The sequence below is a fragment of the Ammodytes marinus genome (assembly GCF_949987685.1).
Source record: "Ammodytes marinus genome assembly, chromosome: 21".
NCBI classification, from domain to species: domain Eukaryota; kingdom Metazoa; phylum Chordata; class Actinopteri; order Uranoscopiformes; family Ammodytidae; genus Ammodytes; species Ammodytes marinus.
The window spans coordinates 18,296,794-18,311,043 of NC_137225.1; the positions used below are offsets into that span (position 1 = coordinate 18,296,794).

General features: G+C 40.8%; 1 protein-coding gene across 1 annotated transcript; it reads right to left on the bottom strand.

The window, feature by feature from the left end:
• Positions 1 to 1,536: 1,536 nt before the first annotated feature.
• Positions 1,537 to 5,265, bottom strand: LOC307267689 (delta-type opioid receptor-like; the record flags this gene model as incomplete). Its single annotated transcript, XM_080050071.1, has 3 exons — positions 1,537 to 2,066; positions 2,463 to 2,815; positions 5,003 to 5,265. The coding sequence occupies 3 exons, from the start codon at positions 5,263 to 5,265 to the stop codon at positions 1,537 to 1,539; spliced, it is 1,146 nt and encodes a 381-aa protein (XP_079906197.1).
• Between the last annotated feature and the right edge of the window lie 8,985 nt (positions 5,266 to 14,250).

The following is a 14,250-nucleotide window of genomic DNA, read 5'->3' on the forward strand; positions in this document are numbered from 1 at the left end:
AACTCTTCACATGAAAAATTATCATTTAGACCCATACAAAACATATATGTAATCCAAGGCATTTAATGACTGGGACCAGAAAATAATAGATTACTTTCCATCGACTCCCATTAATTTTTTTTCAGACGAGAGGCCCCATGCCCCGTAATTCCGCCACTTCCGCTTATCAGCTCTATTAAAGGTGCTTCGAGGAACTTTCACTTTTTGTCTTGCACCCCCTTTGGACAAAAAGGGTAGTGTTTCTACTGCACCCGCCTAATGGGTGTTTCACACGGAACGCGTTTGTCGCCCCTGGCAATGCATTCAAAATGGAGAGGCGAGTGGGCAGAGAGAAGGTGCAGCGTTCTGTCAGGCGGTATGACAAGCGGGCGCACTCCCGTGGAACTGTCTCTTCCGTGCTCGTCGAACGCATGCGCGCGCTCGTAGGAGCCGTTGGAAAAGTTGATAACTGTTTATCTTTTTGTCGCGGCGGTTGAAAAATCACAAACATCGCAAAGTGAAGCCGCGGGGCCAGGCAACAACGCGAGCGGGATGTCGCATACCGTGTGAAACGGCCTTTATGCTGCGTTCCATAAAACTCAGAGGTGGAGGATTTCCAAGTTGTAATTGGAAATCCTCAAAGTGTTCCAGACAACTGGGAAGTTGTATTTTTTCCGACATCCTATTAGGAAAATATGACTAGAACCCTGTTTGAAGTCAGACTTCCGACTTGTGAACTCGGATCAGATCCATCTACCCAGACTTTGGGGTCGGAAGTTGGAGGTTTCAGCTGGACAGTTGAGCTTACCACATCCAAGTTGTATGGAATACAGCATAAGTTCCTGGGTGAGCGTACCCATGACATGGCATTAAGAAAAAATATATAAAAATAATTCGATTCCAAGACCATCAGTGCATTCTTTGTACTGATGGTCTCATTTGCTCTTACTGTATATGTAATTTATGATCATCAGAGAAATAATTTGACTGTTTCAGAAATATTAAAAAGTTCCTTGTAGTACCTTTAAATCAAATAAAAAGGATACTGTATGTAATAAACCTATATTTTCATCTGTATCTTTCTAATTTGTACATGAAATAATTAACACATTTTCCTGAGGCACGTAAATCGTTTATCTCCCACTCATATGGATAATCATAAAGAATAGTTATTTCTTAGTAATATACTCTCAGTTGGTCTTTTTTGAACCACATTCTGTTTAAGTGTGCATCCACCTGCAAGTTCAAATAATGAATACAAATGATTGGTTAATGTCTCAAATCAGGGACAAAATTATTCTAAGTGACCTAAGTCACAGCAAAGGGAAAGGCTTGAATGCTTTTGATTCTACGTGGCCTTATGGAATAGAAGAAATACATTTGATCTCTGAAATGAAATCATGTTGGCACTGTTTAAACCCCAAGGGATAATGGAAATAAGTGAAGTCAACCTCTGTACTGGAGTCCAAACTACATTGTTGATGTGACATGGGTTAGGCCCAGGTCGTGCGAGTCTTCTTTTCCAATGTGGGAAATTGAAGACAGTTCCACTCCTAGTCATGCTGGCTTACTAGTCCCATCTGGGTTCCTCTGTTGAACAGCGGACATTCTGACAGTGCTTGGGGCCTTCTTGCTCCCTGACGCCTTGTCCCCCCTCAGTCTGGCCGAGAGGCAGAAGTCTTTGAAGTAGCGTTTGAAGTTCTCATCCAGGAAGGCGTAGAGGACGGGGTTGAGGCTGCTGTTTGTGTAGCCCAGAGCCACGCAGAAGAAGTAGGCGGCCATGATGGCGGTGGTTTCGGGCACGCCCACCAGCGCCTTGACCAGGATGAAGATGTGAATGGGCGTCCAGCAGACCACGAACACAGCCACCACCACTACCACAAGCCGCGTAATGCGACGCAGGTTACGGTCTTTCTCCCGCGAGCCGGACAACATGCGGACACTCTTGAGCCTCAGGACCATGAGGGAGTAGCACACAGTGATGATGAGAACAGGCACGACGAAGGCAAAGACAAACACGCAGATCTTCATCAGCGTGTCCCAGTAGACGTACGGCTCCGGGAACTGTAAGGCACACTCCGTTATGTCTGCAGGAGCAATGGAGAGAGGAGGGAGGGAAGGAGGGAGGGAGGGAGGGAGGGAGAGGAGGTGAATTAAGTGATGAAGTGCACTTGTGCTTTATCGTAAATAAAATTCCACTCTGTGCCTTTTCTGCTATCAATTTAGCCAGCTGTTATGGAACAGCTTATCTGCACTCAAAGGGAATATTTTGCTCAAAACTGAGTTTTTTCATACATCATCTGTATTCCAGAAGGGTGGTGCATGATGCGTAGCTAATGAAAAACTTGGCACTGACGGATGGGTTTTTTATAGTTCTGCTTTTAAAACATTACCGGCACATCCTTTAATATGTGAATTCTCCCATATTTGTTTTTTAGAAAACATTTAATTTTATTCAGTGGGTGGTCAAAACACTTCCTCACCGCTCTTGGTCTGGGTGCCGCCCAAGATAAAAGCAGGTATCCCCGCGGCGGAGGACAGGATCCAGATGCACACGTTGATCATCTTGGCTTTGAGGGGCGTGCGGAAGTCCAGGGCTTTGACCGGGTGGCACACGGCCACGTAGCGGTCCACGCTCATCATGGTGAGGGTGAAGATGCTGGTGAACATGTTGTAGTAGTCGATGGAGATGAAGACCTTGCAGACCACCTCGCCGAAGGGCCAGGTGTTCAACAGGTAGTCGGTGCTCTGGAAGGGCATGGTGGTGGTGACTAGGGCATCGGCCAGCGCTAGGTTGAAAATGTAAATGTTGGTGGCTGTCTTCATCTTTGTGTACCTGTTAAACATGCAGAACACGAGGCCGACCTGTAATTGCGTGGAGGAGAGAGAGGTGACCACAGCTGACAACCCATCCACACTTGCCATGGCAGCTGTGTACTGCTCGGCTGACTCTTTAGTAGACCTTCGTTCTTGACTCATTATGAATTAAAGATTGTCAATTAGTCCACCGCGGTTCCTTGAATCTGTAATGTCAATTTTCTGACCCACGCTTCATTGTTATGTATAGTAGGTGGCTGATTGCGGTCCATGTATAATCAATTAGTTTTCACTTCATTAAATTATTTAGGCACTGAAGGAGTGTATGATGACTTTGGCCAAGTTCAATTTAAAGTTTAATTTTTGTTACGCTGTGGTGAAGCCAGCAGGATGTAATGAAGCACTGAGATTAAAATACCATCCTTCAAAACTGCCTATTCTGATCATGGCCCAAAAAAAGTAGTGCATGTTTTTCGCAACGATAAGCTGTAAAAACGATCCACACATTTCTTGATCTACAAGCACCAGGCAGTATGAGCTTGTTTGTTGATGAACTTCATTCCCATTATATGTCCAACTATTCCTTTAAACATGTTTTAATGTGTGTTTTTGTCACATGGGGAATCGTAGCTTTATAAAGTATCAATCGTGTTAGCCCAAATAATGTATCCAGGATACAGCAACATTAGCATTGATTAAGAGTTTGATTTTCTGTTCACCGGCCCAATTTTAGCTGTGTTTTAGTCTCCACCAACAACTGAGGGAAATATCTGTCTGTTAAATGACCTATATGTTTACTCGCTAGTCGCTGTCTTTGCTAACTTGTCTGTCTCTTGAGTGGTATTGGGCAGGTAGCTTGAATGGAAACCAGACTGATGAGAGCTGTTAGAGTCGATAAAAAACATAGACCAAAACAATTTGCTGAATGATGCTTAAAAAAAGATGAACTGCAGAGCTAAATGATAATTATATGAGGGTTAATTGATACAAACAACACCCCATATTACATGTATTAATTTGAACCTTTGTTCATTTAAATGTATTAATTCAAGTGGCTTCAACAGATCAAGCCAATTTAAACCCAAAAAAGGTGCACTGCTATGTCAGGTACTTCTACTAATGGCTTATAGCTCAACGTCTAATGGATGACCAATTTATTCTGTACATTTCTTTTTGCAATTACAGATATTTGTTTACACTCAATCGACATAAATATGTTTAACTTCAGCTGAATTGCAACTACACAATAAAGTGTACAATCTTGTCTGGAACTGAACTCATAAAATTGGCTTTTAGCGACAGGCGATGTGATCAATCTGATTTGGGGTAATTGTCGTCTATGGACAGAGGCACATTGGATGGACCTGCAGCATTTCACATTACATCAGAGATTTGTTGCTCTCGCACGCCATAAATAACGGCCAATGAGGTGCAGGCAGGCTATCAGCTTGATAAAGCACCACTGGTTTCCACTGTGATTGATATCACATCCCCCCCTGACTAGGAGAGATTCCTAGAATATTGTTATTTCATTTTTGAGGTCTTTAAGGGTTAATGGATTCATAAAATGGTACACTGTAATGGTTTCACACAGAGTCAATTCAATATCGCCATTGCCATGCCATACACATTTAAAGTTCGATTAGAAATTATAGATTTAATGTTAACCCTTTATTTGCCACGGAATTCTAAAACATTTACATGTTGTCCGATCTGATTACATGCACATTACTTCAACTCTTTGGATAGTGGGCTTCAGAGCAACATGCCTTCTTCCTGTGAATGAACTGTCTCTAGAGAGTATCCCAGAGTAATTTGTAGGCATTTAAGGTAACTATGACATCGACCATATGGCCTACAGGTCAGTGTGAAAAGCCCAGGGGTAATTAGTGTTTGTGCATTCACCAGAACAAATGACAAAATAGAGACTGTGGAAAGCACATTCCTCTACCTGGACCTTTGCTGCTTTGTATATCTAAAGCATACTGTATAGTTCTTATAGGCTATAGGTTCCACTGCATTTGAAAGTTCAAACTGCAACTTGGTTTGCTACTTTAAACATTCATAACATCTCTATTATATAGCTTTATAACAGTGTATGTGTCTTGCATTTTGAAACCCCCATGAAAATGTAACTATGTGCATATGTATTGTTTTTCTAATAAAAGAGGGGAAACCTGTTATATTGACGTAAAAGTGTCCTTACCTGATGATCACATACATGACGAGGCAGTTGCCCAGCAGGCCGACCACAAACACCACGGAGTAGACTGCAGTGATGATGGGGATGATGGGAGACATGCCCTCCTGCTCCCAGCTCTCATCGTGGGTCACATTGCGGCTCTCCGAGTAACCGGACACCCAGGCTGAAGAAGCATTACCCGGACAGTCTTCCAGCAGCGTGGAGAGGCACTTATTGTTATGGCTACTACTGTCTTCTTTGAAAATCTCAACCGGAGTGCTTTCCATTACGACACCTGTTTTTTTTGGTCGGAATAATGATGAAGTTACATCGAGGCAGAAAAACGCATGCGAAAAACAAAGAAAAAACAAACAGATCAAGACTACAAAATACGCTAACACGTTATTACAAAGCAATAGCAGCTTGACAAACTTCACTTTGTTGCTGTTGCTACTTGTAGATCATGCAAAACATAGTCGGAAACAATAACACAGGAGTCCAGCCTGAGAGGGAAAAACGCGCACTCTGAACACTGCAATTTGGAGCTCGAGGTTACTCACCTTGATCGACCCGAAATAAGCGGACTCGCCCTGTAAAATGTATATATTTTTAAATGTAGGCTATGTATTCTTTCCCGTTGTTATTCGGCTTAATGTGTTGCCTCGATGAAGGTAACAGCTCATCAAAGTTCTTGAATGGTACTGCGCGCGTGGAGAGGAGCAGCAGCGGCTTTGCGGACCCTCTCGTGCACGCGCACCGATGGCGAGGTGGCGCGCAGTCAGCAGACTGGAATCGCAAACACACACACACACACACAGACACACACACACACACACACACAGACACACACACACACACACACACACACACACACACACACACACACACACACACACACACACACACACACACACACACACATCATCAAGCAGCCAACTTTCACCCAAAATATGAGATGACAATAACCTACAGGCACACAGTTTCCTAGAATGTCAGAGTAGAGTAAAAGGTGTTAAGCATCATTAGCCAGGACATCCCTGCTGTGCATAGTAGAATTTTTTTTAAGGGTTAGTCCACAGGGAAATAGCAGCAGTGATGTTATGTATTTGTCCTCTAAAGATACATTCAGGTTCATGTCACAGTAGGCGTAAAATGATAAAAAAAAATTGGTACTGGTTCTGAAATGTACTAAAAGCACACTGGGTCAGATTCCAGGAAAAGGGAGACAATATATGAGGGCCAGTGCAGGCAGGATTCAAACAGACCATCCTGAGATCAGAATCACCCATCATTTCATTATTTAACTCATTCTTAAAGTAAAGCTTTTAACCTCAGATTTCACACATTAAAATTAATTATTTAGATTTTTTACAGGTAATTTTAATATTTTGTAACTTTGCAAAACTTGTTTGTGTTCAAAAACGCTTAACTAGAGCTCATAAGAGTAGAAACATATCTTTATGCGCGGACTGTACACTGTTGCTTTAAACTCTGAGGTCCTGTGCTTAGTTCTTTTTCCCCTGCAGAGTGGCTGCCAAGAAGCAGCTCTCCTTTACCCTGCAACAGGCTCCAAGAGCTGTTATGAAGCTCACTATTATGACAGGCAGCAAAGTATGTTTTTGAGGAGAAGTGCAACACAAGAGTTGCACCTGTCTCCAGCAACTTTCACTGGAATCCTCTATAGCAGCACAAACAAAATCCTAATTTATCTGCTTCAGACTTCTGAATTCTCAAATTTTACGAGAACTACAGGTAGTTGTTAAGAGGATTTTGATTTGAAGGGATGTTTCAGAGGTTACAGTATCTGCAGAAAGCAACACATGCTTCACCTCAGGGTTTCAAAGTCTCCAGCTGTGAAATATGGATAAATTATTATGGATTTTCATAGATGGTCCTTGTGCACACATTACGATTTCTGTTATTGTGCGTTTACAACAGTTTGCTCACGGCCCATGAATCGATTGATCACGCTTTAGCACATTCATAGCGGTTAGGGCAAGTCAAAGTGCTTGACAGATGGCTGACAAGCTAATAATAAGGCAGTACACGTATAAACAGCAACAACAACAACATGTTCACATGACAATGATACAATTAGTTAGACCTCTTTGAAACAAAAAACATCACGCTGACACAAATGTTATGTAGATATATTTGTCTGTGACTTGATAGCAACCAAAATGAATATATACAGTATGGATTCATGCAACATTACATATTTACTTGTTTGGTGTAATAAAAATGATTTATGGTAAATTATGTATTTGATTTACTTTCATCAATTGATCCTAGTTTGTGTTGGAAGGAAGAGTTACCTGTTATATAATAATACAATTAAAACAATATTTCCATTGTGTTTGACTAAGAAAAGCAAAAACTATTCATTCTAATTAACTTTTTGCCATATTTATTATTATCATATTTAGATATTAGCATTATCAAATAAAACATCACATTTAAATTATTTTAAAATTCAATTCATGAGTTAAAAAGTATCATGCCAGAATTTCAAATTGACAACTCCTTCACGAGGCTTTCAAAGGGAATATTTGAAAGAAAAGTTCAAGAACTGTATAGAGAAATAAATATATCTACACTATCAAAAGAGCCAATCAAATAAGTTCAAAAGTGGCTACTTCTCAAATCTGTGTTGGGCTATATAATGCAGCTGCAGCAACATCAGTAAAGAAACAACAGCATCTTTGATCCAAGAGAATGTAGTGAAAAGGTTTCCGATACCCATATGGGATCAAATCTGTCCCATCAGATGATCAGAATCAGAATCGGTTTTGTTGACAGATACGTTCTCACAAACAAGGAACTTGCAGTCTGACTCTGACAATAATAAACATAGAATTAACATTAATCTATAGAAAATATACAGTAAGTAAAACCCATCTTAAAGAATAAAAATCAAATATTTTCAATTAAATAATCTAGGAGAAAAATATGTGCAATATGTATTCAAGAAGAGCTGTACGATTGTGCAGAGTGAACAAGATCGGCAGTGTGCAATGAAATAAAAATTGGGACACACAGTTTATGGCGCTGTGTTGATGTAGGACATTGAAACAAGTCTATTGGAGGGGATAAAGTCTGAGTCAGTGGGTGCCCGAGGCCTTGTTGATGAGTGGAAGAAGCTGGTTTTGTGGCAGGGGTTTTGATCCTGATTGTCAGCAGCCCCATGCCTGAGGGGAGTGTCTTAAATAGTTTGTGACCAGGATGGCTCAGCGACATTCTTTCCTGCTATTGATATGAATAGCATTGTAAATACTGTGTTTCCAATATTGTAATTTTTCTGATTGTGATGGTTTATGTTTATTGTGATAGTGGTTCAGCATTGGGCCGTCCCCCCGCAGGGTTAAGTTGTTAACCTTATACGTTATTCTGTACAGTGGAGGAGATAAGTAAGTTTGCCCACTTACAATGAAATGAACGGTCTATAATTTTAATGCTAGGTTTATTTTAACAGTGATAGACAGGAATATCAAAAAGAAAATCCAGAAAATCACATAATAAAAAGGTATAAATTATTTTGTATTTCATTGAGTGAAATAAGTATTTGATCCCCTATCAAAACATTGCTTAGTAATTGGTGGAGAAACCCTTGTTGGCAAGTACAGATGTCAGATGTGTCTTGTAGTTGATGACCAGGTTTGCACACAGCTCAGGAGGATATTTGGACCACTCCTCTTTGCAGATCCTCTCCTAATCTTTAAGGTTTTGAGGCTGTCACTTGAGCTTCAGTTCCCTCCACATATCTATTGGATTAAGGTCCGGAGACTGGCTAAGCCACTCCCTGACCTTAATGTGCTTCTTCTTGTATTTTTAGGGTCATTGACGTGCTGGAAGACCCATCCATGACCCATTTGTACAGACCTGGCTGAGAGAAATAGGTTGTCACCTAGTATTTCATGGTACATGGCCCCGTCCATATTTCCTTTGATGCAGTGAAGTCCACCTGTCCCCTTGGCAGAGAAACACCCCCAAAGCATAATGCTTCAACCTCCATGCTTGACTTTGGGGATGGTGTTCTTGGGGTCATAGTCAGAATTCCTCTTCCTCCAAGCATGGCGAGTGACTATGATACCAAAGAACTTGATTTTGTTCTAATCTGACCACATCACCTTCTCCCAAGCATTCTCTGAGTTGTTCAGGTGCTCATTGGCCAACTTCAGACGGTTCTGTACATGTCCCTTCTTGAGCAGGGGGACCTTGCGGGCACTACAGGATTTCATTACAGCATAGTGTGTTACCAATGGGTTTCTTGGTGACTGTGGTCCCAGCTGCTTTGGGATCAAACAGGCTCCTCCCGTGTAGATCTGGGCTTATCCCTCACCTTTCTCATGATCATTGATATCCCACGAGGTGAGACCTTGCATGGAGCCCCAGACCGAGGGAGATTGATGATCATTTTGTGTTTCTTTCATTTTCGAAAAATCACACCAACAGTTGTCTCCTTCTCACCCAGCTTCTCGCCAATGGTCTTGTAGTCTATTCCGGCCTTGTGCAGGTCTATAATCTTGTCCCTGATGTCCTCAGACAGCTCTTTAGTCTTGCCCATGATGGAGATGTTGGAGTTTGATTGATTGACTCTGTGGACAGGTGTCTTTTATACAGGTAACAATTTGAGACAGGTGTGTTTTATACAGGAAACTACTTGAGATTAGGAATACTTTTTTAAAGCAAGAGGACTAATCTGTGGGAGCCAGAATTCTTTATGGTTGGTAGGGGATCAAATACTTATTTCACTCAATGAAATGCTAAATAATTTATATCTTTTTTTTATGTGATTTTCTGGATTTTCTTTTTGATATTCTGTATATCACTGTAAAAATAAACCTATCTTGAAAATGATAGACCGCTCATTTCTTTGTAAGTGGGCAAACTTACAAAATCGGTGAGGGATCAAATACTTATTTCCTCCACTGTATGTGGAAAGACAATATTATTTTGGTCACTTCTATCTATCTATCTTGTTCATATTCTCCTCTTTAAGAGGCCTACATATAATATAATATTACATTATATGATTTTTTTTTCAGCTCATTGAAAGGCAGCAAACGTAGAGGCTGCGTTTGCCTCCAGGGTTTCACAAAAAAAAATCAAAGGAAGAAACATACAAATGTTTCTGTTCTATGCAATAGGCTGATGATTAAGGTCAATATTTTAATATTGCACAACAGCAATTTACATTGGGATATAGCATGACTCATCTTTAGTATGTCATTGGCAAGGCGAAGAAACTAATCTGGATCTTATATGGAGTTAATGTCTGATGACATAAAAAAGGTCTTGTTTGCTTATTCCTCAAGGCCCTGTGGAAGTCATGGATCTGTGAGCTCCTGTCAGTAATTATACTGTGTAGAGGAGGAAAAACCAATGAGAAGTCAAAAGTCATTATGGCAGCGAGATATAATTTAGACAGTTTTGCTGCTGACTCAAAGTAATGAAGTAAATTTCTGCTCTGGTTTATTACGTTGCAGCCAGGACATTTCTCTCTACTGCAATTAGGTTGATCAAGTTGAGAGAATGGAAAAGTATACACAGGTGAACAATTCCTATGTTAATGTTCTCAAGTGTGTGAATCCTCTTTTTAGTTGGAACCATGGAAATTTGTAGGCAGTTTATGAATCTTTGACTGTGATGAATGCTAATTAGACATACAAACTTTGCATTTTCATCCTCAACAAAGTCATTTCTTTCCTTCGCCTCCAGTGGGTTGGATTTAACCCTGCCGGTGTTTCTGCAATAGGCGATGGCTGCAGATTGAGAGACGCTGACTGAACTGTGCTCGGGGCTCAGAAGAACAAAGTTGAATTCTTGAGAAGAAGGATTAAAAAAAACGTCCCCTCACTCACATGGTCAAAGTCCAGCATGACAGCATCTCCAGGTTCTCTTTGAAGTGAGACATTGCATGCTGGGCTAGGCTGAAGCCCTGAATCGAAACGGATTAAATAATTAACTATAGAAACATTTCTAAGAAGTCAACACCCGTCGGTCATCTGTGTTTGTGTATAAGAGCAGTTTCTCTGCATCCTCAAATACCCTTCTCTTGGCATTTGACACACTGGTAACCGTTATGCAACAGATCAACACATGTAGTTAATTCTCAAATGTTAGGCAACATTGCTGTAGAGCAAAATCTTTGCTTAATCGACCTCCCACATCTGCTGTAATCATTGGGACCAATCTGTCCAGAGATGAGGGGTACGATACAAAGACCTTTGTCCATCCCAACAAATCCGATTGGAGCGCAGGATCGGCAAACAACCCGCTGTGGAGTCACTCCGAAACCGATTCCAGGACCTTGGCTCTCCAATTTACTGCTTCCTCTGACATCCACTATAGAGAAGCAAGAGGATTTCACCTCAGGCTTCAAAACAGCATCATAATATTATTATTCCCCTCTTTCCCTCGACGGATAGTGGATACTATAATACTCTGATGAGCTTTAGATAAACGCTTGTCTATCTGTAAGCAGCAGACACAATTGGGTCCGTGTTTCTGTAAGTATTACAACTATTTATCCACAGCAAGGGATTAAATAGATTTAGAAGAAGATTACTTGTTCTCTAGTCTGTGTTCACCAGCTCACAGCATCAGACATGACTTGTGATTTGTGCTATTTCGGGAACGAATACCGAGACGTGATATTTGATGCACAAATGTTTTGATGAGTACGTTAGGCAGTGACAGCTCTCTATGATTGAATCACATCATCCTAGAAAATCTCTTTTGTAGCTGAGTAGTTACAGCGCATGCCACATAATCGCAAAGTCCCTGGTCCGACACCTGCCGCCGACCTATTTCTCAGGTCAATTCCCCCGTTCTGTGCCCACATTTCCTCTCAACTCTTGAACGTTACACTGTAAAAATGCCACATCTCAAATCTTTAAAATCAGGACCTTCTCCATCCTAATTACCAGAAATTATCCTCTCCAACCTCTTTAAATATTTTGAACCTGAATTACCAAGGCTCAGTGGCGGGAAATCGCATTGATCCACTTCACACAGGTGGGTTAATGGATCTTGCTGCGCGATACTGACGTACTGTGTCATATTCACAGTGTGCTCATAATTTGCAGCTTCTGTGGAGATGTGTGGGAGGCCGGCAGAGTATCTGCTATTACTGCTTTGTCCGAACTCTCAAGCATGAAAGAACAGATGGAAGCCACATAACATGTTTACTCGTTTCAGAGATATGAGTGGGTCAAAGAGTTATCTTGGATCTAAATTTAAGATCAGCGAACTTGACATTGTGTGTAGGCAGAGTGACACATTTATATTTCCGCAGCACATTCACTCAGTGCTTTCCTTTTCAGTCTAAAAGGATTGCTGTTATATTGACTGATCAAAAATATGGGTGTCCTTTTCCAAGAAAGTGACTCACATTCAACCTGACTGAAAATGAAAAGAAAATTGTTTAATGTTAAAAAAAAATCCCTGAAGGTCTGTCAAAAGTTTATCACTTTTTAATGACTGGTAACACATCAGTTCTGTGTGTGCATGTGTGTGTGTGTGTGTGTGGGTGTGTGCGCGCGTGTGTGTGCATGTGTGTAAATGTGTGTGTAAGTGTGTAAGTAATTTTTGGTGTGAGTAAGCATCCACCTACAGTGCTTCACATGCTTAACATGAGGCAGAGATGGAAAATGTGTAGGTTCAGATGAGAGAGCAGCTATTTCAGGCTTTTTTTCCCCAGCAGGATTCATAAAAGATTTGTGTAAAATTGAGCGTTTAGTTCTGCTGTTGTGATTTAGTCCAGTTCATCCCAACATGGAGTAGGTAGAAGTGCAGGTAGTGCATTTATGTGTTTTTGAAAAAAATGATCCTGCAATAATCGTACTATCCCCAAAGTCAACTCTGACTCGCAAAAGTACTTAAGTACTCTTTTTTTCAACCTTTTATTTCTTCCCACGACATGTCCTTTCGAGGACTTATCACCTGGTACACACCTGCCAGAGCCATTGTTTAATTGTTTAAAACTGACCTTCTGATCCTAACCCAACCCATTTTTAACCGTGGTGTTCTCACAATATAAAACAGATTTATTTTCCAACATATTTAGCAGTTTAGAAGAGCAGACGTCAGATAAAAAAACAAATAAAAAGCTTTGCTGTGTCATTCTAAGATGTATCATTCAACATTACATTTTGTTGTTTTTTTTCAGCACTTGTTGTCACTACCTATTCAACCTTTTCAATGTTCTGTTCAAGTTATTTCCTGACAAAAGCCTGGCTCGTTTAAATTCCATATATATCCTTCTAAATTGTATGTTTGTGTGGTGGCAAATGTAATTGCTGCCTGCGTTATGTTCCCAGGCAGCATTATGTCAGCTAAGAACTGCTGTTATTTTTACAGCACGAAAGCCACCTCAAGACTGCCAGGCTGTTGAAATTGGTCTTTGAAGGTGTTGGACTCGTCTTGGAATAGAGAGCTTTTTTTTCTCGGCTTTGTCTCGGTCTCATGCAAAAATTACTTAAAATGTTTTTTGACTGCTGTGGATTTAATTGATATCATCTGATTAATTTGTTAACAACAATACTGTGAGTGAATGTAAAACACATTGCTTAATTGCATCCAATAACTTGACTAATTTCTAATGTGAATTTGTTGTTACTGTTGATGGCTGTCACCTCAGAAGAGTTGGACTTCAACAGTTTGAAAAAAAACCATGGACTCTTGGTTGGACCAAACATGCCAAGCCCTGCATATAATACAGCTCCATATTTTTAAAGTTCAACCTAGTGTTCATCAAGACTAAACTATTAATAATTGAGAAAATAATCAGCAGATCAATCTATAGGCTAATGACAAGACCTTGGTATCCTCAGTGGAAGCTATGGCCCTGTAGAACAAATATAAGATCTGTGCGGTCACGACCAATTATATCAGGAAGAAAACTTGGTTAAAATGATGTACACAAACAGAGAATAAGAGACTGTACTGTAGGTGTTTATGTGGTCCACCTTGAGGTGGGGAGCCAGCCGAGCGCAATGTGTTTGATGGATGACCCAGAGGAACAGCTGATCATCTACAGAAATGCTGAATGTGCACTACGAGTGAGCGGTACATTTACAATCAATGGCCAAGGGATTGGACCGCACACAGATGGCCCTCTACATCAAAGAGAGAGAATGAGGTAGGAAAGTTGGAGAATTCAAGGGTTGATGAAGTGAAAAAGTTGGAGAAGGAAGCAGGAGTGATGGAAGGCATGGAAAGAAGCCAGAAACGATGAGGCAGGTGAGGGAAAGAGACTTCTGATTACTCAT